This window comes from Uranotaenia lowii, chromosome 2 (genome assembly GCF_029784155.1).
Source record: "Uranotaenia lowii strain MFRU-FL chromosome 2, ASM2978415v1, whole genome shotgun sequence".
Lineage (NCBI taxonomy): Eukaryota > Metazoa > Arthropoda > Insecta > Diptera > Culicidae > Uranotaenia > Uranotaenia lowii.
In genome coordinates, this window is record NC_073692.1 from 296,463,908 (window position 1) to 296,486,620 (window position 22,713).

A 22,713-nucleotide genomic window follows, 5' to 3' on the forward strand; every position below is an offset into this window, starting at 1 on the left:
CCAGTGTTTTTTCGGGTATACACGGATTTTCAAAGTAAAGTGAACAAGTAAGGCAGACTACGGTCTGGCTCAAGTTGATCTAATTTTTTTTGAGCTAGTTTGATCCAAATTTGTTTTCATTTGGAAATTTGGAAAACGATTTAACCCTTCATTTTATGATTTTTTATTTTTCCTTAAAAAATCATTTTGGAATTGAAGAGTGCATCAAGAAAAAAAATTAAAATAAAATACGATTTTTCACTTTTTCCATACATTAATTGTTGCAAATTTGTTACTTTATGAAAGGAAGGGTTAAACGTTGCTAACGTGTTTCAATAAAATTAATGAAATTTGTAGTATTTTTCTTACTTAATTCTTGATTTTTTTTTTTTCGAATAATCACTGAATTCTGCCTAGATTTTTCCGGAGTTTTTTTTTATTTGAAATCATATGCACAAATTTTACCAAGTTTTGGAAATAAAAAATGGTCCAGATTTGCTCAAATTCTGCAATACTCAGCCTAGGGGGCCCATTTAGCATCATATTTCAAGGAGGCCCCCTTAGCTATTATATTTTACTTTTAAATTCTGGTTTTCTAGTTTATATTTTCTTAACTGGATTTCTAGTACTTGGTATGATTTAAGTGATGTTATTTTTTTTACTTGGGGACCCTACTAGGTTGGAGGGCCGGAGCAATTGACCTCTCCTCTCCTTAATACGGCCTTGATAAACAATAACCAACAAATAGGTAGTAAGCAGAAAAGTTTTATGGTTTTGAACAATTTGAATATCAAATTAATTGACCGCTGCTGAGTGAGTAAAAAGCGCCTGGATTTATACTTGCTTATTATCAAATTAAAATATTTTCCATTCCGATCAAACAAGATCCTGAATGATGAAAAAAATAATGACAAGTTAGACTTGCAATGTTCCCCGGAAGATAAAAAATGTCTCTTGAGTATTTGCTTCAACAGAATTAGAAATCTTAGCATCAATACTTTGTCTGAATCATACTTATTTTACTTATAATGTTATTTGAAAGTACAATGTAGAACTAAAATATAGTTTCGAGTGTAAATCTAATTAATCTTGATAAATTTAAAACGCTTTTTAGAACAAGCCTGATTATGAACATATAACATATCATTTTCCATCTGAGCTCTGGTCCTACTTTTTACTTTTATTCATTAACGTCGGAAATACATCTGACTAATTTGTTTTCAATTTAGGAAACCAACTATCTTTGCAATAATAGAGCCCCCCTCTTCAAGCGGTGTAAATTGATTCTAAATTATGCAGCTGCATGTCAGGAAAATGTTGGCAAAATTAACCAGTGCTGCTGACATAGAAATCTTCAGGTTCACTCCTTTGACCTTCAACAAAGCGTATCGGTGGCACCATTTTTTTTTTCACAATACATGTGCTGGCCTGTATAAAGGTCGCATCATCAATAAGTAAGAATCAATATGCTGATGCAAGCCCTAATATCCGACCGATGATAGGGGAATAGAATAATTTCCGGTGAAGCCGCGTAATTATATGTACCTACAAGGCATACATACATATATGTTGCGTGACGTCAGCACAAATCGACCTATGTATACGTTAGTCATTTTTTTGTTCGAATAGCTCAAGACGACTAGCTGTTTCAATATTAAATTTGAATTAATCTTGGTAGAAGTTTGTTTGCCAAAAAGGTCGATAAATACCTTTTCGTTGTAGATTTCCAGGAACGAGGCCTTAAGAATGAAGTTGGTATCCTTTCGTTCCTGCAGCAATTTAAAAAGATACAGAAAGGATCGGAATACCAGACCGTGGTTTTCGTGCTGTGGGTCAGGTTTTCCATAAAACTGGAAGAAAAAGTTAAAAAAAACATTTTAATTTTATATTCATGACTTTTCGATTTGCTTGCTGTACCAGTTCCGGTGGCCCGGTCAAGGTGTGCGTCTTCCCGGAACCAGTTTGACCGTAGCAGAATGCCGTACAGCTGAACCCCTCGATGGCCATTTCAATCAGACGCTTGACACCTGAATACTCGAGCACGTCGTCTTGAGTGGCACCCGGTTCGAAGACCACGTTGTATGAAAATAGCTTCGGCTTTTGTCCGCCGCTTCCCGGAACCGCCGGAATTCCCTCGCACTGTGGGTGGATTTAAAAAGTTCAGAATTTTCATCAATATTCATTGATTCCGCCCAACGTACCAGAATCTGTCCGTTTCCGGGGAACTGGGCCACCATATCGTCCCCATGGCGTGCTTCCTTGGCGTTCAAAGGACGAACCCGCACGACAACGTTGATGTTGTCCTCGGGTGTCCCGGGAGCGGAACTTCCACTACCGTTCGAAGACTGAGTGATATTTTCGAGGTTGTCTATGCTCCCGCGGCTGAAATTTGAAAGAAAGATAAAAATTAGTATTGGTTTTCCTTCCGGCATCAGCTAAGTTTTCTATCTAATGCATCTAAGTGAAATACTGTCAGTGAGCCGATCGTCTTTGATTTAAGCTCAAGCAAGAGTTACAATCAAATTTGATAATCTAGGGTGCTTAATCGCTTGGCGCACGGCACCCTCCCAAATAAACGCACTTCAATCAATCAATCAAATTTTATAAGAGCAAGGATTTCAAGTGTCCAAGCGATGTATTGAAAACAGAAAAAGCCAAACTTCCGAGCGAAGATAACTTAAAAATATTCGAGGAATGAATCCAAACATAGAAAATTTTCAAGTTCGATTAAGTGTTTTAGCGCGCTTTGAGTATCTGTTGTAACGTCATGTACTCCATGTAGCTATCGTATGATTTCTTCCTCTTTAATGGAATCTACAATTGAAATGTGGCACGGTGCTTTTATGGAAGATGTTTAAAAGAAAAAATACAGTAACTCTTTTTTTTTCAGAAATGAAAAATTTAGCCTTTTCTGAATCATTTTAAGGCAAAATTAAAATATTTGGTCGGTGAGTCCTCATACGTTTTGTTTTTTTTGAAGATTTGTAGTCCATATTTAGAAATTATTACCTGTAAATTCATTCCAATGCAATGGAATAGTAACTTTTTTCATGGAAAACTTATTTTTTTATTTTTACTGAAATATTTTGTCATTCTGAAACAATAAAAAATTTCAACGCCTGGAAAGATAAGTGATTTGGACTTCCTGAAAAACTTATTTTTATGTGAACATTTTATTTTAAATTTTATTATTTGGAATATCCTTGTTATTATTGGTGTTATCCAAAAGTAACATGAATTTATATTTATATGTGTGTATCTTGGAGAACTAATTCTGGTTAAAAAATGTTATGATACATGAATAAGAACAGTCCAACACCATTTGATTGGTTTCGAACAAAATACTAAAAATATATATTTTTTTTTAAATTGTTCTTTGAAATATTTCCACAATATTTGCAGGCTCTGGTGCATAAGGGTACGCACTTTTGAAAACAAAAGTTTAATTTTTGATTATGTCACTCGTTTACGGCATTTTTAAAATAAATTTAAAGATAAATATTAGATTTAAACATATCTAAGAAGACCAGTTTTCAATAAAATTTTGTTAAAAGTTAAAGCACTTGCACTGAAATCTGCTTATCTTCCGCTACATAACATCTATTTTAAATTTCTGTTTTCTCATATTGATGGTGAATAAATTTTCTATTAATCATTTGAACTTCACTTTTGCTTAAGAATTGAAGTACTGCTGATATTTTCATATTCATGATCAACAAAACGATGAAAAACGATTTTTTTTTCAGAGAAATTTCTATTTTATCGACGGTTTTGGACCTGATTTATGCGTTTTATTTTTTTTTTGTTTTTATGGATTTCTATGGTTTATTCAAACCAATGATTTCTACACTTTTTGCCATAATTGGTATACAATTGTAGAAGTTATGATTGTTTTACTGTAACATAAATGCTTCATAATGGTTCTATTTAATAATAAAGAGACCTTCAGTGTACAGTAGAATAATTAAAATAAGTAAGGGATTAACAAAATATGATGAATCCGGCGCGCTGCAGTTTAGTTTGCTATCGATAATCTGCAATTCACTTTTGCCAACAATACTGATAATTTTTGTACATGTAAGATCGACAAAAACATTGAAATGCATTTTTTTAGAAAAATTCCAAATTTATCACAGTTTTAGACTAGATTCATCCATTAAATAAATTTATTTCCAAAAAACTGTAAAATTTTATTTAAAACAATGAATTTAAGAGATGATTTAAAAAATATAGTGGGTTGGAAATCGTGGAAGCTGTAGGAAATAAGAGTGGATGAAATAACACATAATATAAATGAGATACAACTTACTAGGAAATGTATAAGAGGCCCATTATGTATAAAATGATTACTTTGAACTAAGCGTGTAGTGAGAGTTTTGGCGGTTAAATCGAGAGAAGGAGAGCCGGAGAGAACCTTCGTACTCTTGATACGGTTAGCGAGAAGGAAATTGGGCATTCGTATAACTAACGTTGTAAACGCAAAGTCGCGGTAAATTTAGTCAGAAATATTAGTTGTGTTTTTCAAGTGAATTTTCCTGTTGAAGTCACTACAATGGCGCAGATAGGACAGCGGAACGCTCCTTAAAAGTAAGTAGAGGGAGGACAAAACACAATATTCTATTTGGTTCCTGTAGCAAGATTGATGTTGGGTTTTGAAAGAAGACCCAAAATGGCGAAAAAAAACAAGGTAAATGAAGTAGCGTAAAACAGATTCAGATTACAATCAGGTTATTGAAAGAAAATTGATTTGATTATTTTCTCATATAGTGGAGTGAAGCGAGAGGACTTGACCATTGAAAACTGTTAAATCGAGCGAGAGGTCTTGATCTGAAATAGTGAAATCAAGCGAGAGGACTTGATCTAAAAAAAAAGGTTGAATCGAGCGAGAGGTCTCGATCTCAAATTGTAAAATCAAGCGAGAGGACTTGATCTTAGAGTTGGTTAAATCGAGCGAGAGGTCTCGATTTCATATAGTAAAATCAAGCGAGAGGACTTGATCGTTAAAAATGGTTAAGTCGAGCGAGAGGTCTCGATCTTAAATAGTTACATCAAGCGAGAGGACTTGATCTTAATAAAAATGGGTAAAATCGAGCGAGAGGTCTCGATCTGAAATAGTTACATCAAGCGAGAGGACTTGATCTTAAAAACTGCTAAATCGAGCGAGAGGTCTCGATCTAGAATAGTAACATCAAGCGAGAGGACTTGATCTTTAAAAATGGCTAAATCGAGCGAGAGGTCTCGATCTGAAATAGTTATATCAAGCGAGAGGACTTGATCTTAAAAATGGCTAAATCGAGCGAGAGGTCTCGATCTAGAATAGTAACATCAAGTGAGAGGATTTTATCTTTCAATCAAATGATCAAATCGTTAATTAAAAAAAAAAAATTAAAACATTTTTTGGTTATAGCTCAAAAAAATTGCTCATACTTATAAACAAACAAGCTAACGCGCGGATGTGATGCATCGTAGATTCATCTTTGGTAATGTTAAAGACTAATACTTATCTATCTTGGTTGCAACTTCAAAAGAATGAAGTTAAGCTTAATTTGAATGCGATCGCAACCGAAATTTTATTATTCGGTCTAAGAACTGAACACTCTTGTGATCAGAGGTGCTGCAATTGAGTCTGAAATTTGATACTTTTTTAAAAATTCTGTTTGAAACCGAAAATGAATTTGGAACACAAAAAAAAGAATTGACTTTTGAAATCCTAAATCTGATCTACTAACCGCAAGTAGTTGCGACCGTATTTATGTGACCATTTAAGTCTGCTAGCGAGGGCTAAGTCTGAGGCTCTGAACTAAAATCATAAATCTGATTGGAGATATTAGATATTTAGATTAGATATTTAGATATTATATAATTCTTATATAAAGGATTAAAAAAATAAATAAATAAATAAATTACTGAATTTATGTAGCGGATGTGAATTTTTTGATACATATTGTACTTGAAAGCAAATAAGTTTTTGAAATTTTGATGGAACGTTTATTACTGAATTTGAAAAATTGAAGAGGAGATAATATTAAGTGAGAGTCAGTCTAAAAACAAATAATCAGAACACTTTTTATGAACTGTGAAATCAATCTAAACCAGGTGCATAATTCAAATTAAATCTTGGTTCTAAAACTTTTGTTATTTAAGAATCAGGAACTCTGACATTACAATATCTGACATTATTTTAAAAAAAAAAACCTTGACAGTGGTTTTAAGGTCAAAAAGTATATAAACATTTGAGACGGATAAACTATTGTTTGGCATGAAATGAAATTCTCCGTTTGTTTGACACGACGTTTGTGATGCTGGAAGTCATCCATAACGAGGTTTCCAGTGATAAAAGACCCAATTATTTGGTTTTCATTTCTATAGTAACATTGCACGATACTGATTCGAAGATTTACATGAGATCTTCATTATATATTTGTGTAAACGATAACCGAGCCAGTAAAATGTTGATCAATGCCTTTTGTTTTTTAAGAAAATAGATGCATTCATTTTTCTTGTACTGATAAGTAGCAGTGAAGGATTTTGACTAAGAAAGGAAACCCGTTTTATTTGAAATAGCCTCGCTGTTGCTGTTCTTTAAGAGTGAAACGATTAGCTCGGTCAGCGATACCGGGATTTATGAAAAATGGAATGTTTTGCATCATAGCTTGTATCAAAAGTTATCGATTGCTTAGCGAGGAGGATAGGGTTGAAAAAATAATAATAATAATAATAATAGGTAATAAAGTTCGAACAACTACGAACTGCTATTAACTACTCTCCAGTATAGACTACCTATTATCACCATGCTATGATAGGCAGGTATTTCGCACTTTTGATGAACACGAAGCCGTAAGCAGATAGCTCATGACATGGTAGTCGTAATGAGGCATAGAGACTTTTCTTCTTTTGTAAAACCATATCGTTTGAAAACTGCAATCATGCAATTCTCACAGCACTCCTTTTCTTCCACAGAAGCAAGTTTGAGGATGTCGTTTTAAAGATGAGTTTAGAATATCTGAGCTGAGTTTCCGCTTCCAAGGGCATTGTCCATTAGGTACAGCCACTGGGGCTTACTAAGGACATTCGTGAGCTTGTATGGTGATCGACGAATATGCGGCTGCGAGTAATGATTAACGGCAATCCATTCGATAATATAGATATTGTTGCCAGGCCGATGAAGTGAGATAAATATTTCGCTTTTATTCATGAACACCTAAAAAAAACAAACAAAAACATTCAATAGGGATAGTGAAAAAAATGATAAGTTTGACCTGATCCGAATGCATCGATGTCCATTTAACAATTGCTTCTGAAGCTGCACGTACTGGTTAAGGATCAGCACGTACTTTCTTGATTCACAGCTGTCCAAGGCTAGTTCGGAATGATTTCGGAAATTTAAAAATGTTGCAATCTGATTCTTCTTGGAACACTTTTCGAAAAGCCCACTGGGTGGGTGGAAAACAAAGCAAACAAATGATTGCTTGTTTTTGTTTACATCAAATACACATTACTAGTAAATGAGTTAACATTGGTGTTAATTGACACGCAAGCAAGAGAAGCTAATGTTGGAAATTTGAGAATGATTGGATAGATGTTGAAAAGGTTTTATGTGGTTCTATTGTCTGTTGCATTGAATGTTGAATTTTGTGTAGAGCTTTGCTGCCCTTGCTTTTTACGAATATTGGCCAAAGAGCGGCTTGCGTGAAGAATTTTTTAGAATTCTTGCATTGATTAGACAGATCGCACAAATGTCGGATTTCGCACGAAAGTCACAGTTATGAGTGCGCAGTTAAATTTAGTGCGCTGCAGATAATACTAAATTCAAACGACAAAATTGAATCGATCAGGGTGTACCTTATAAAAAAAAAGGAAGAATTTATTTTCATGATGCATGTTTTCGTGAAACTATGAATACAATACAAACATACATGTATAAAAGCTAACTACAAACCTCATACCATGAGGTCATTAGCATGTTTATAGTATAATCTGAATAACGTGAATTTTTAATTTCCTTGAAAGGTGAGATGTAAATATTCCTTGAAATTATTAAGAAGCGCTTGCAGAAGTGCTTATTTCAACCACAGTTTTAATAATGGCTTTTGCTTGGAATATTCATAAAAGTATAGATAGCTATAAACAAAATTTGATTGAATACAAAATAAAGTTTCACAGTACAGAAGGAGGGTAATGTAGGAAATAAGAGTGGATGAAATAACACATAATATAAATGAGATACAACTTACTAGGAAATGTATAAGAGGCCCATTATGTATAAAATGATTACTTTGAACTAAGCGTGTAGTGAGAGTTTTGGCGGTTAAATCGAGAGAAGGAGAGCCGGAGAGAACCTTCGTACTCTTGATACGGTTAGCGAGAAGGAAATTGGGCATTCGTATAACTAACGTTGTAAACGCAAAGTCGCGGTAAATTTAGTCAGAAATATTAGTTGTGTTTTTCAAGTGAATTTTCCTGTTGAAGTCACTACAGAAGCTAAGATTATTTAATCTTAACTGTCTTAACAGTAATGCTAGCTCTTTGAATAAAATGGAAGAATCAAAGGGTGCAGCAGGGTTTCAAAACTTGGGCAAGATAATAAGCTAGATTGAACTGCTGTAGCGATTTGCATTGAGTCTGAAGTGCGATTGGAATTTTGAGACATTTAACTCAGGAAAAGTATAAAAACGGATTTCTCATCAAAGATGTCTTTTAACGTATCGTTAACTTTCCAAAATTCATTATCGTAATATTTTTTTCAAAGCTTAAATTAATGCAGACGTTTCTAATCTTGAGCGCATTACGATAAGAGTTATCATAAAAAAGTTATAGCGGTTCCTAGTGTTTACTAATTTTCTTAATCATTGAGCTTTTTTTCAATAAAATTTCCTCCAGTGTTGCCACAATCAAAAAATCTAAAAATTATGGATTCAAATGGATTCATATTATTTTAGATAATTCTAATATTTTCAGATAATTTGACCCTCTCAGACTACTGATAGGATTTGCCAGCCAATTTTTTAAATTTTTTTGGGATACGAAGATACTTTTTAAGAATTTTTTATGTTAAACAGCTCTGTAACTGGCTTAAAACAAATTGAATTTTTTTCAAAGTTTTTAATGACATTGTTGAGTTTAATTTAAAGGTATTAAAAGTTAAAACTAAGAAAATAAGCTCCTCTGAAATTATAAAACACTAAAAATATATTTATTTTTACAAGATTTCGAATAGAATATTTTCAAAAAAATATTTTGTATGGAGGATCACCGACAAAATATTTCAATTTTCGGTTAAAATGAACCGGAAGAAGCTCTACTTTCTACCCATGCAAAAATTAGCGTTACTGTATTTTTTTTCTTTAAGTCCTTCTACGAAACACACCGTGATCCGTGGAGACACGAAATTCCAACATTTATGTTCTGTCGAAAAATATATAAAAGTATTAAAAAAAAAGTTTTTATCCAAAAATTCAAAATTGTGATCAAGCTTTCGACAATAATGATTAACTCATCTCACTTGCAGTACCGCTTCCATTTCGTAGGAGCTGCCCAAAACTTGGATTCATTCTTCCAGAAGTTCTTATCTGTTACGTCGAGTTGCTTGAAGTTGTTGGTGGTAACAGAACAGCAACAGAATCCGCTCCATCCTCTGGTGGTTCGTACCTGCAAATGCTGGTTCACTGCTCTTCTCGACCAATTGAGATTGGAGCTTTATGAGACGAAACATCATCTATCTACAATCCGGAAGTTATGTTCTTCACTGCTGATTTCTGTTAAATTTTCGGGGCGAGTGTCGTGATGGCCGCCTGAGCAAAAGAAGAAATCTACTTCCATTACTCTTTGTTTGGGTGATCTCTGCATAATAAAATAAGTAAGATAATAAATATTTTCCTTGTTTACCAAATTTGCCGGCTTGATTATGATGATTTGTGGTGTGGTGATTTCAATATAAAAAATTTCCTCAAGAAGAGCACAAGAGTTGTTGTTACAACTTGTTAAAAATTTTATTTTTGATTATTTTCCATTTGTTTCCTTCGCGCCTCCTGTTGATACTTTGCTGAGTACTACTGTTAGAATGGGATTGCTACCACATTTGAGACACGCACCGTTTATAATATTGAACTTTTCGAAGAAAATATTCTTGAAAAAAGGGTTTAAGCAAACTTGTAGCCCCGGCACTGAACTTATTCCACTTCTTCGAAGCCAGCTGTAGCTACTGTTATTGCTTTATGATTGATTTGCTGCTGATGGTTTGGTTCATCGAAACTTATATTGTTTTCCGCAGTGTGTAGGAAGAATATTTTAAAGATGGTTTGAGACGCTTCCTCCTTTCCAGTGTAGATATAGGAAAGGGGGAGGGGCTTCCCACAATATTTTTTGCGCAATTCGAGAAATAATCAAGCAAACGGAACCAAATTTGGCATGCGATGGTATATGGGTAGGAAGAATATTTAAAAGATGGTTAAAATGGTTTGAGACTCCTCCTCTTTTCCAGCGTGGCTATAGAAAGGTGGAGGGGCCTCCCATACATTTTTTGTAAAATTCGAGAACTAATCACCAATGGATACAAATTTAACATGGGTGGTTATATGGGTACGAGAAAGCTTTCTATGATTATTTGGAACTACACCCTTTTCGATAGGGGGAAAACAAAGGAGAGAGGGGGTCTTCCATACAATTTTATGCATTATTTAATAATATAAGGCTACGAGTAAAGTTTGAGACCCATTTTTCCTTCTACTGGGTGGATAAGAAGGGGGAGGGGTCTCCCTTTTATGCATTACTCGAGAACTAATCGAATTCAAAATCTAATTTATCATGGAATCATATTCGAGTACGAGAAATGTTTTTTAAATGTTTCGAGACCCATCCCTCCCTCCAACGACAAGAGGGGAAGAAGAAGAGATGTTGTCATACAATATTTTTTTTATCTCTTGAGAACTTATTATTCAAATAATGTAGCAGAAGGTATTTGAGTAGAATTTTTTTTCTATAATTTTTTTAGGCTTCTTTTTCCTTTCACTGATTCGATAGAAAGGGGGAAGGAGAGCTATCATACATTTTTCTTTAAACTTGAGTGATAATCTATTAGATGGTAACAAATTGAGAAAATTATTTCAATACAAGAAATATTCCTAAGATGTTTTGGTTCCCCTCACGGGATAGGAAAAAGGAGGTGTTATACTTTTGTTTTGGTAAATTTAAGAGCTCATCAAATAAATTTAATCAAATTTTACAGGGAGAGTATTGGGTACGAGAAATGATTCTATGGTTATTAAAAAAAAACCCCTTATCATCTTCCAGTAGGGGATAAGAGAGCGGAAAAGGAGTTCCGCACAATTTTTTGTATACCTTGAGAACTTATCTAACAAATGGAATCAAGTTTGAAAGAAAAAGTATTCGGGTATGAAAAATGTTTCTATTTTTTTAAAGGAGAGATTCTATACAGTACATAGCAAGGAAAGGGGGAGGTTTTATCGCATAGTTTTAAATACTTTCCAAGGTCAAGAAACCATATTTTACATGAGAGATTTTTTTAAAAGATTCAAGACCTTTCCTTCTTCCAGAGGAGAAACTGTAAGAAGGAAAGTAAGTATAGCTTGAAAATTTATCAAGCAAATTGAGCAATATGTGAAATCTGATGTTATTTGGTTTCTTAAAATGTTGTCAAGCAGTTCGTGAAACTCCTCACATTGCAGCGTAGAAAGGAAAATAAAATCGAGTCCTTAATATCAAATTTAAAAACATTACTGAAAAACAATTTCAGATCCAGTTTAAAAAAAACCATTTCAGAGAATCTAATCTTCTTTGTATTCCAATAAAAATTTGATGTGAAAGATCTCATTTTACAATATTGAAAATTAATTTATAATAAAAAATTTTATCACGAAAGTTATTGATTTTTAGAAGTTGTAGCAAAGCACATCGGATGAGCTAGTAAAATATAAAATGTATCTATCGACATTTAGATCCCAACTGGGACTCCCAAGAAACTTTTCTCCCGAAACTCCTGTTTAAAAACTACAGTTCTCTATCCTCAAGCAACACAAATTCTGACTGATTAAGACATTTGGCTTTGTGAATTTCAAGCAGTGGTTTGCAGCACAAAACGTCCAGTTGGTAACAAATTCAACATAGCAATAGCAAAATTTGCAGCGAGATAGGAAATTTACAACTTCCAATAAAATTCTTTCGACCATCTCAATTAGAAGTTTCAATCGGTTATTGTTTTCGTTTTTTTTTTTAATTCAACAGTTGATTTTGAAAAGGATGACTATTATTTCGATCTGTATAAATGCATACCACATAGTATCAAAACATGTCAACACGTGCCTGCATTCGTTTACTCAATCACCCAATCTTTTTTTGCGCGCCTAGTAAGTCGGAAATTTTTAAACAGGTCAAATATGTTGGTCCGTACCTGGCACGCGATCCGTTGGCACTTGATCAAATATAAACAAAAATATCGATGATTTGATCCCTTTGGTTTCGACAAAACCTTCCCGCTTCCGGGTCAACTGGTCCGGGTCACCTCACATTAAAGTAAAAGTGAATTGTTTTCTTCGATTTCGTTCCTCCAGCAATCCACCTCAGGTGCGGGTTGGGCATAATAAAATCGATAAACCCATTAGATACACCCACCACGGTGTGTTTCGTAGAAGGACTTAAAGAAAAAAAATACAGTAACGCTAATTTTTGCATGGGTAGAAAGTAGAGCTTCTTCCGGTTCATTTTAACCGAAAATTGAAATATTTTGTCGGTGATCCTCCATACAAAATATTTTTTTGAAAATATTCTATTCGAAATCTTGTAAAAATAAATATATTTTTAGTGTTTTATAATTTCAGAGGAGCTTATTTTCTTAGTTTTAACTTTTAATACCTTTAAATTAAACTCAACAATGTCATTAAAAACTTTGAAAAAAATTCAATTTGTTTTAAGCCAGTTACAGAGCTGTTTAACATAAAAAATTCTTAAAAAGTATCTTCGTATCCCAAAAAAATTTAAAAAATTGGCTGGCAAATCCTATCAGTAGTCTGAGAGGGTCAAATTATCTGAAAATATTAGAATTATCTAAAATAATATGAATCCATTTGAATCCATAATTTTTAGATTTTTTGATTGTGGCAACACTGGAGGAAATTTTATTGAAAAAAAGCTCAATGATTAAGAAAATTAGTAAACACTAGGAACCGCTATAACTTTTTTATGATAACTCTTATCGTAATGCGCTCAAGATTAGAAACGTCTGCATTAATTTAAGCTTTGAAAAAAATATTACGATAATGAATTTTGGAAAGTTAACGATACGTTAAAAGACATCTTTGATGAGAAATCCGTTTTTATACTTTTCCTGAGTTAAATGTCTCAAAATTCCAATCGCACTTCAGACTCAATGCAAATCGCTACAGCAGTTCAATCTAGCTTATTATCTTGCCCAAGTTTTGAAACCCTGCTGCACCCTTTGATTCTTCCATTTTATTCAAAGAGCTAGCATTACTGTTAAGACAGTTAAGATTAAATAATCTTAGCTTCCACGATTTCCAACCCACTATATTTTTTAAATCATCTCTTAAATTCATTGTTTTAAATAAAATTTTACAGTTTTTTGGAAATAAATTTATTTAATGGATGAATCTAGTCTAAAACAGTGATAAATTTGGAATTTTTCTAAAAAAATGCATTTCAATGTTTTTGTCGATCTTACATGTACAAAAATTATCAGTATTGTTGGCAAAAGTGAATTGCAGATTATCGATAGCAAACTAAACTGCAGCGCGCCGGATTCATCATATTTTGTTAATCCCTTACTTATTTTAATTATTCTACTGTACACTGAAGGTCTCTTTATTATTAAATAGAACCATTATGAAGCATTTATGTTACAGTAAAACAATCATAACTTCTACAATTGTATACCAATTATGGCAAAAAGTGTAGAAATCATTGGTTTGAATAAACCATAGAAATCCATAAAAACAAAAAAAAAATAAAACGCATAAATCAGGTCCAAAACCATCGATAAAATAGAAATTTCTCTGAAAAAAAAATCGTTTTTCATCGTTTTGTTGATCATGAATATGAAAATATCAGCAGTACTTCAATTCTTAAGCAAAAGTGAAGTTCAAATGATTAATAGAAAATTTATTCACCATCAATATGAGAAAACGGAAATTTAAAATAGATGTTATGTAGCGGAAGATAAGCAGATTTCAGTGCAAGTACTTTAACTTTTAACAAAATTTTATTGAAAACTGGTCTTCTTAGATATGTTTAAATCTAATATTTATCTTTAAATTTATTTTAAAAATGCCGTAAACGAGTGACATAATCAAAAATTAAACTTTTGTTTTCAAAAGTGCGTACCCTTATGCACCAGAGCCTGCAAATATTGTGGAAATATTTCAAAGAACAATTTAAAAAAAATATATATATTTTTAGTATTTTGTTCGAAACCAATCAAATGGTGTTGGACTGTTCTTATTCATGTATCATAACATTTTTTAACCAGAATTAGTTCTCCAAGATACACACATATAAATATAAATTCATGTTACTTTTGGATAACACCAATAATAACAAGGATATTCCAAATAATAAAATTTAAAATAAAATGTTCACATAAAAATAAGTTTTTCAGGAAGTCCAAATCACTTATCTTTCCAGGCGTTGAAATTTTTTATTGTTTCAGAATGACAAAATATTTCAGTAAAAATAAAAAAATAAGTTTTCCATGAAAAAAGTTACTATTCCATTGCATTGGAATGAATTTACAGGTAATAATTTCTAAATATGGACTACAAATCTTCAAAAAAAACAAAACGTATGAGGACTCACCGACCAAATATTTTAATTTTGCCTTAAAATGATTCAGAAAAGGCTAAATTTTTCATTTCTGAAAAAAAAAAGAGTTACTGTATTTTTTCTTTTAAACATCTTCCATAAAAGCACCGTGGGATGCCTCGAAGTAACCAGGCTTCGCACGTTGACGACCTGCTTCAAGAAGATTATTCCCAGAAAATATTCATTTATCAGCAGAAAGAAGGATGTCGATAACGATGCCGGTCAGAAGTTTCCAGTAAGTTTTAATAGGAATATAGCGGAATTGTCATTTTATGTAATTTATTTTATTTAGGCTAAATTCTCGGCGTTCGTCAGACGATTTCGACTGCAAGAAATTTGAGACGGCTGAGATATTTTTGAGTTGGGAACCGAAAGAACAGACAGATAAAGCACCATGCAGGGAACAGAAGGTTTCATCTAGGCATAAGTAGCACAACACCTCCTGGTCAAATAGAACAGGAACGAATCCTATAAGTCATGATTCCAACCCGGGTATTCATCAACTGTGTGAGTGATTCTGTGTGATGTGTCGAGTACACTGCAATGCGTTCTTTGACAACAAATATTAGAAAATAAATAGTGTGTTCTCGAAAAAGAAATATTTTATTCTAAACAATACAATAATAAAATTTTTGGATAGATTTTGGAAAGGGGAACCAGGAAACCAATTTCAGAATTTCCTACAAATTTCGGAAAGAACCAGTCTCGAACGCTCAGAAGTATTTCAAAACAACCTGTAAATCTCAGGAGAAAACTGTTTCGAACCTACAGGTGAGTTTGACAGTTGTTTTCCTGAGCTGTTTTACTGTCCTGAAATCGTCCTGTAATTTCAGCTGTTGAAAATGCAGGACGAAATCGTTCCGACCACAGGAGAAAAGATTAAGTGTGTACACACTAAGATTGCATTTTTTCCGCTCGGGACCATGATTCTCCGTCTCACAGGACAACTGCTCAATTCAAACGAAGTTCGAATGGGAACTAACCCGAATCACGGGATGCTTCAGCTCTTCTGAAATTCGCAATGAAATTTTTACGAACGCACAGGCAGTCGAACAATTGTCCTGTATTACGTAAGATCGTCGTATCTGTCAACCGTTTTCTACCGCGCTTTTTATTTTTTTATCCTTTTCCATCCTGTGCTAGCAGCTGTTAAGGAACTGTAATGCACTAAGATTGCATTTATTCCCTTCGGGATAATGACTTCTCGAATCACAGGGAAATTGCGCAATTTATACGAAATTCGAAAGAAATCTCATCCGAATCTCGCGACACTCCATTTCTCCTGAAATCAAGAATGACATTTCTACGAGTGTACAGGAACTCGAACTAATCCCGTAAATTCAGGACAGGTCACGGAAGACCCGTTAGACACATTTTTTTGCTGCTAAACGATTTCGGAATTTCCTACAATCCTCAGGAAGAATCCGTCTCGACAACTCGGAAGTTTTTCATAATAACCTGTACATCACAGGAGAAAATCGTTTGGAACCTACAGATAAATTTGAAAGTTGTTTTCCTGAGCTGTTTTTCTGTCCTGAAATCGTCCTGTAATTTCAGATGTTGAAAATACAGGGCAAAATCGTCCCGACTACAGGAGAGAAAATTAATTTTGCATCACGCGTTTGTTAATTTCAAATTTAATCCATCCAAACATTAATTTTTATGATTTCAGCTCGTAGAATTTTTGTAGTTCTTTTACCCCTAAATGTATGCAATTTTATAGAAGAAGAAATTTTAGTACAGGTCGGACTCGATTATCCGGAGACTCGATTATCCGGAGACTCGATTATCCGGAGTTCGATTATCCGGAATTTTAGACTCGATTATCCGGAATTTAAAAAAAAAAAAATTTATTTTCATTTTGATAAAATAAATATAAAATAATATTTTTATCAGCTTTGGACGGAGTTAGGGGGGTCAGGGACTAGTATAGTAGTTGTACTTTATATTAAATCTCGGTTATCCACAGTGTATTGTTCAAGATCAAACTCATTAACTCTATAATACATAATAAAAATATGTGGTCAAGCAAGAACGTAGCTAGAAACAGGAGCGGTAAGAATAAGAGTTGTCAATGTGTTTAACTCTCTACATCCCATGGTAGCACAAGTGATCCACAACATTTGCGTCTTTATCAAGTTTGTAAATCTACTATGATGCAGTCAATAATTGTATAAACTTCCTTGTGTACTCATTGTGCTTGTATATAAGCCTTCTTGAAATTAAGATATAGTAACTATTGAAAAAGAAACAAGCAACTATTGAAACAATCAAAAACTTTTTTCAACGAATTACAACTTTTGAGGCCATGGGGAACAACTTTTGTCTAAGCTCTTTCCTTACAAAAGCTTTTTTGTTATTCAATTATTTAAAAAAAAATCGTGGGAAGTAACGGGTTAATTATTTATTATCTAGTTTAATTAATTATCGATTGTCTTCGGTTGAAAATGAGTGGATTTTGAAATGTATTTAAGTTTATTTACAAAGTATGATCAAATGTAGAAACGTGAAAGTAGTGACAAAAAGAGGAACTTAAGCTAGGATGTCATTCCAGTATGTTCCCCTTTTGATACTCTTTTTTGTTACATTTGAACCTTGACTCTCGATTTTCAATTTCAAAGTCTAGAAACTTGACATTCGATGCATGACTCTTCAACCTATGACTCCTTACTTTCATCTATTGACTCTAAACTCTTGAATTTTAACTCATGGCCTTGACACTAGACTCTTCAACCTATGACTCCTTACTTTCATCTATTAACTCTCAACTCTAGACGTTCAACTCGTGGCCTTGACACTAGGCTCTTCACATTTGAACTTTAACACTAGATTTTCAATTTCAGAATCTGGAAACTTGACATTCGATGCATGGCTCTTCAACGAATGACTCCTTTCTTTCATCTATTGACTATAAACTCTTGAATTTTAACTCATGGCCTTGACACTAGACTCTTTAACCAATGACTCCTTACTTTCATCTATTAACTCTCAACTCTAGACGTTCAACTCGTGGCCTTGACACTGGACTCTTCACATTTGAACTTTAACACTCGACATTCAATTTCAGAATCTTGAAACTTGACATTCGATGCATGACTCTTCAACCTTTGACTCCTTACTTTCATCTATTGACTCTCAACTATAGACTTTCAACTCGTAGCCTTGACACTAGACTCTTCACATTTGAACCTTGACTCTCGATTTTCAATTTCAAAGTCTAGAAACTTGACATTCGATGCATGACTCTTCAACCTATGATTCCTTATTTCCATCTATTGACTCTCAACTATAGACTTTCAACTCGTGGCCTTGACACTAGACTCTTCACATTTGAACTTTAACACTCGATTTTCAATTTCAGAATCTGGAAACTTGACATTCGATGCATGACTCTTCAACCATTGACTCGTTACTTTCATCTATTGACTCTCAACTATAGATTTCAACTCGTGGCCTTGACCCTAGACTCTTCACATTTGAACCTTGGCTCTCGATTTTCAATTTCAAAGTCTAGAAACTTGACATTCGATGCATGACTCTTCAACCTATGACTCCTTACTTTCATCTATTGACTCTAAACTCTTGAATTTTAACTCATGGCCTTGACACTAGACTCTTCAACCTATGACTCCTTACTTTCATCTATTAACTCTCAACTCTAGACTCTTCACATTTGAACTTTTACACTCGACATTCAATTTCAGAATCTTGAAACTTGACATTCGATGCATGACTCTTCAACCTTTGACTCCTTACTTTCATCTATTGACTCTCAACTATAGACTTTCAACTCGTAGCCTGGACACTAGACTCTTCACATTTGAACCTTGACTCTCGATTTTCAATTTCAAAGTTTAGAAACTTGACATTCGATGCATGACTCTTCAACCTATGACTCCTTACTTTCATCTATTAACTCTCAACTCTAGACTTTTAACTCGTGGCCTTGACACTAGACTCTTCACATTTGAACTTTAACACTCGATTTTCAATTTCAGAATCTGGAAACTTGACATTCGATGCATGACTCTTCAACCATTGACTCGTTACTTTCATCTATTGACCCTCAACTATAGACTTTCAACTCGTGGCCTTGACACTAGACTCTTCACATTTGAACCTTGACTCTCGATTTTCAATTTCAAAGTCTAGAAACTTGACATTCGATGCATGACTCTTCAACCTATGACTCCTTACTTTCATCTATTGACTCTCAACTCTAGACTTTCAACTCGTGGCCTTGACACTAGAATCTTCACATTTGAACCTTGACTCTCGATTTTCAATTTCAAAGTCTAGAAACTTGACATTCGATGCATGACTCTTCAACCTATGACTCCTTACTTTCATCTATTGACTCTAAACTCTTGAATTTTAACTCATGGCCTTGACACTAGACTCTTCAACCTATGACTCCTTACTTTCATCTATTAACTCTCAACTCTAGACGTTCAACTCGTGGCCTTGACACTAGGCTCTTCACATTTGAACTTTAACACCAGATTTTCAATTTCAGAATCTGGAAACTTGACATTCGATGCATGGCTCTTCAACGAATGACTCCTTTCTTTCATCTATTGACTATAAACTCTTGAATTTTAACTCATGGCCTTGACACTAGACTCTTTAACCAATGACTCCTTACTTTCATCTATTAACTCTCAACTCTAGACGTTCAACTCGTGGCCTTGACACTGGACTCTTCACATTTGAACTTTAACACTCGACATTCAATTTCAGAATCTTGAAACTTGACATTCGATGCATGACTCTTCAACCTTTGACTCCTTACTTTCATCTATTGACTCTCAACTATAGACTTTCAACTCGTAGCCTTGACACTAGACTCTTCACATTTGAACCTTGACTCTCGATTTTCAATTTCAAAGTCTAGAAACTTGACATTCGATGCATGACTCTTCAACCTATGATTCCTTATTTCCATCTATTGACTCTCAACTATAGACTTTCAACTCGTGGCCTTGACACTAGACTCTTCACATTTGAACCTTGACTCTCGATTTTCAATTTCGAAGTCTAGAAACTTGACATGTGATGCATGACTCTTCAACCTATGACTCCTTACTTTCATCTATTGACTCTAAACTCTTGAATTTTAACTCATGGCCTTGACACTAGACTCTTTAACCAATGACTCCTTACTTTCATCTATTAACTCTCAACTCTAGACGTTCAACTCGTGGCCTTGACACTGGACTCTTCACATTTGAACTTTAACACTCGACATTCAATTTCAGAATCTTGAAACTTGACATTCGATGCATGACTCTTCAACCTTTGACTCCTTACTTTCATCTATTGACTCTCAACTATAGACTTTCAACTCGTAGCCTTGACACTAGACTCTTCACATTTGAACCTTGACTCTCGATTTTCAATTTCAAAGTCTAGAAACTTGACATTCGATGCATGACTCTTCAACCTATGATTCCTTATTTCCATCTATTGACTCTCAACTATAGACTTTCAACTCGTGGCCTTGACACTAGACTCTTCACATTTGAACCTTGACTCTCGATTTTCAATTTCGAAGTCTAGAAACTTGACATGTGATGCATGACTCTTCAACCTATGACTCCTTACTTTCATCTATTGACTCTAAACTCTTGAATTTTAACTCATGACCTTGACACTAGACTCTTTAACCAATGACTCCTTACTTTCATCTATTAACTCTCAACTCTAGACGTTCAACTCGTGGCCTTGACACTGGACTCTTCACATTTGAACTTTAACACTCGACATTCAATTTCAGAATCTTGAAACTTGACATTCGATGCATGACTCTTCAACCTTTGACTCCTTACTTTCATCTATCGACTTTCAACTATAGACTTTCAACTCGTAGCCTTGACACTAGACTCTTCACATTTGAACCTTGACTCTCGATTTTCAATTTCAAAGTCTAGAAACTTGACATTCGATGCATGACTCTTCAACCTATGACTCCTTACTTTCATCTATTGATTCTAAACTCTTGAATTTTAACTCATGGCCTTGACACTAGACTCTTCATATTTGATACTTGACCCTCTATGTTCAATATATAAGTCTGGAAACTTGACATTCGATACATGGCTCTTCAACCTATGACCCCTTACTTTCATCTATTGACTCTCAACTATAGACTTTCAACTCAAATTCAAAATTCAAAATTACTACAGGGTCATGCCTTTCCATGCCATCTTTTACAAAAATTACTACAAGGTCATGCCTTTCCATGCGTCTTTTTCAAAAATTACTACAGGGTCATGCTTTTCCATGCCATCTTTTACAAAATTTACTACAGGGTCATGCCTTTCCATGCCATCTTTTACAAAAATTACTACAGGGTCATGCCTTTCCATGCCGTCTTTTGCAAACAATCTTAGGTCATGTTTTTTTCCATGCCATCTTTTATTCAATTTTACTATAGGTCCATGCCAATCCCTTGGTATTTTTAATCACTTTTTGTGATAGGGTCTGCTTTTCCATACCATTTTTTTTATTTTTTACCAAAATTGTTTAAAGGGACATGCCTTTCCATGCCATCTTTTTTAAAAATTACTACAGGGTCATGCTTTTCCATGCCATCTTTTACAAAATTTACTACAGGGTCATGCCTTTCCATGCCATCTTTTACCAAAAATTACTACAGGGTCATGCCTTTCCATGCCATCTTTTTCAAAAATTACTACAGGGTCATGCCTTTCCATGCCGTCTTTTACAAAAAATCTTAGGTCACGTTTTTCTCATGCCATCTTTTATTCAATTTTAATATAGGGCCATGCCAATCCCTTCATATTTTGAATCACTTTTTGTGATAGGGTCTGCTTTTCTATACCATTTTTTTTTTAACCAGAATTGTTTAAAGGAGCATGCCTTTCCATGCCATCTTTTACAAAAATTACTACGGGGTCATGCCTTTCCATGCCGTCTTTTAAAAAATCTTTGGTCATGTTTTTCCAATGCCATCTTTTATTCTTTACTTTTGAGTCATTCTTCAGTCGGTCAGTCAGTCAGAATCTTTTAAATAAAAAAGTAATTTTATTTGCCTTCAGCCTAAGTTATATTTGGTCTCGAATGTTTGCCATTGTGGTAACCGCTATTCATTTTCTTTCGCGTTCTTTCCCGATCACTTTTCTTACGCGCAAACGACGCTCATACGCGACTACTAGTATAGTACACTATCCTAATATTTAAAATCGTGCTTGTTCCATGCCGTCTTAAAATAAATTGTTATTGAATCATGCTTTCCCTGCCATCTTTACATCTGGTTCATGCATCACCTTTTACTGAGTTATTTAGTTGATCTTTTCTTATGTGATAGATAAGATTCAATTAACTCATTCTTATTTCATGCTCACACTGATTTGGTTAGTTTATCGTCCTTTATATCATAGCGACAATTTAGGCTTTCAATATGACCTACTGAAGAGTCATGCCTAATCAACTATTGTTAAATCCTTAGTTTATTTTAACAAAAGTGCTTTGTTTAAGATGACTAGATATTTCTAGTTGTTTTTTTTAATTTACTTTACTAATTTATTTATATTTCTTTTTTTTTAACTATGATTATCAATGGGTTTAATACAAATTAAAAATGCTTCAATAACACCATTAATAAAAATTTAAAAGACATCTCATCAAGATCACTGCTCTATGTTTCCAAACTACTTTTTTTCTGTTAAACCTGTCAATCTGAACCAGTTTCATGCGGAAACATGACTTTCTCAAAATTGCATCGTTTACAAATATCGAATGTTTCAACTTCTACAATTTTCACCGTACCATCGACATGTTTTTTTTTTTATATTGAAAAGCTGTTCTGAAAATTTAATTCATTTAGGCGAAGTTTTGTTTACGTTTCTGAATTTTTCTATATTACTCTGAGATATCAACCAA

The 22,713-nt window shown here is 33.9% G+C and overlaps 1 protein-coding gene across 7 annotated transcripts in view; it reads right to left on the reverse strand.

The window, feature by feature from the left end:
• Positions 1-22,713, reverse strand: part of LOC129747357 (kinesin-like protein KIF12) — an 83,866-nt gene that overhangs the window by 19,108 nt on the left and 42,045 nt on the right. For all 7 annotated transcript variants that reach the window (XM_055741514.1, XM_055741513.1, XM_055741511.1 and 4 more), the window contains 3 exons: positions 2,181-2,361; positions 1,897-2,118; positions 1,689-1,829 (listed from right to left, as the gene is read on the reverse strand). In XM_055741514.1, coding sequence (XP_055597489.1) covers positions 1,689-1,829; positions 1,897-2,118; positions 2,181-2,361 — 544 coding nt within the window. The remainder of the gene's footprint in view (positions 1-1,688; positions 1,830-1,896; positions 2,119-2,180; positions 2,362-22,713) is intronic.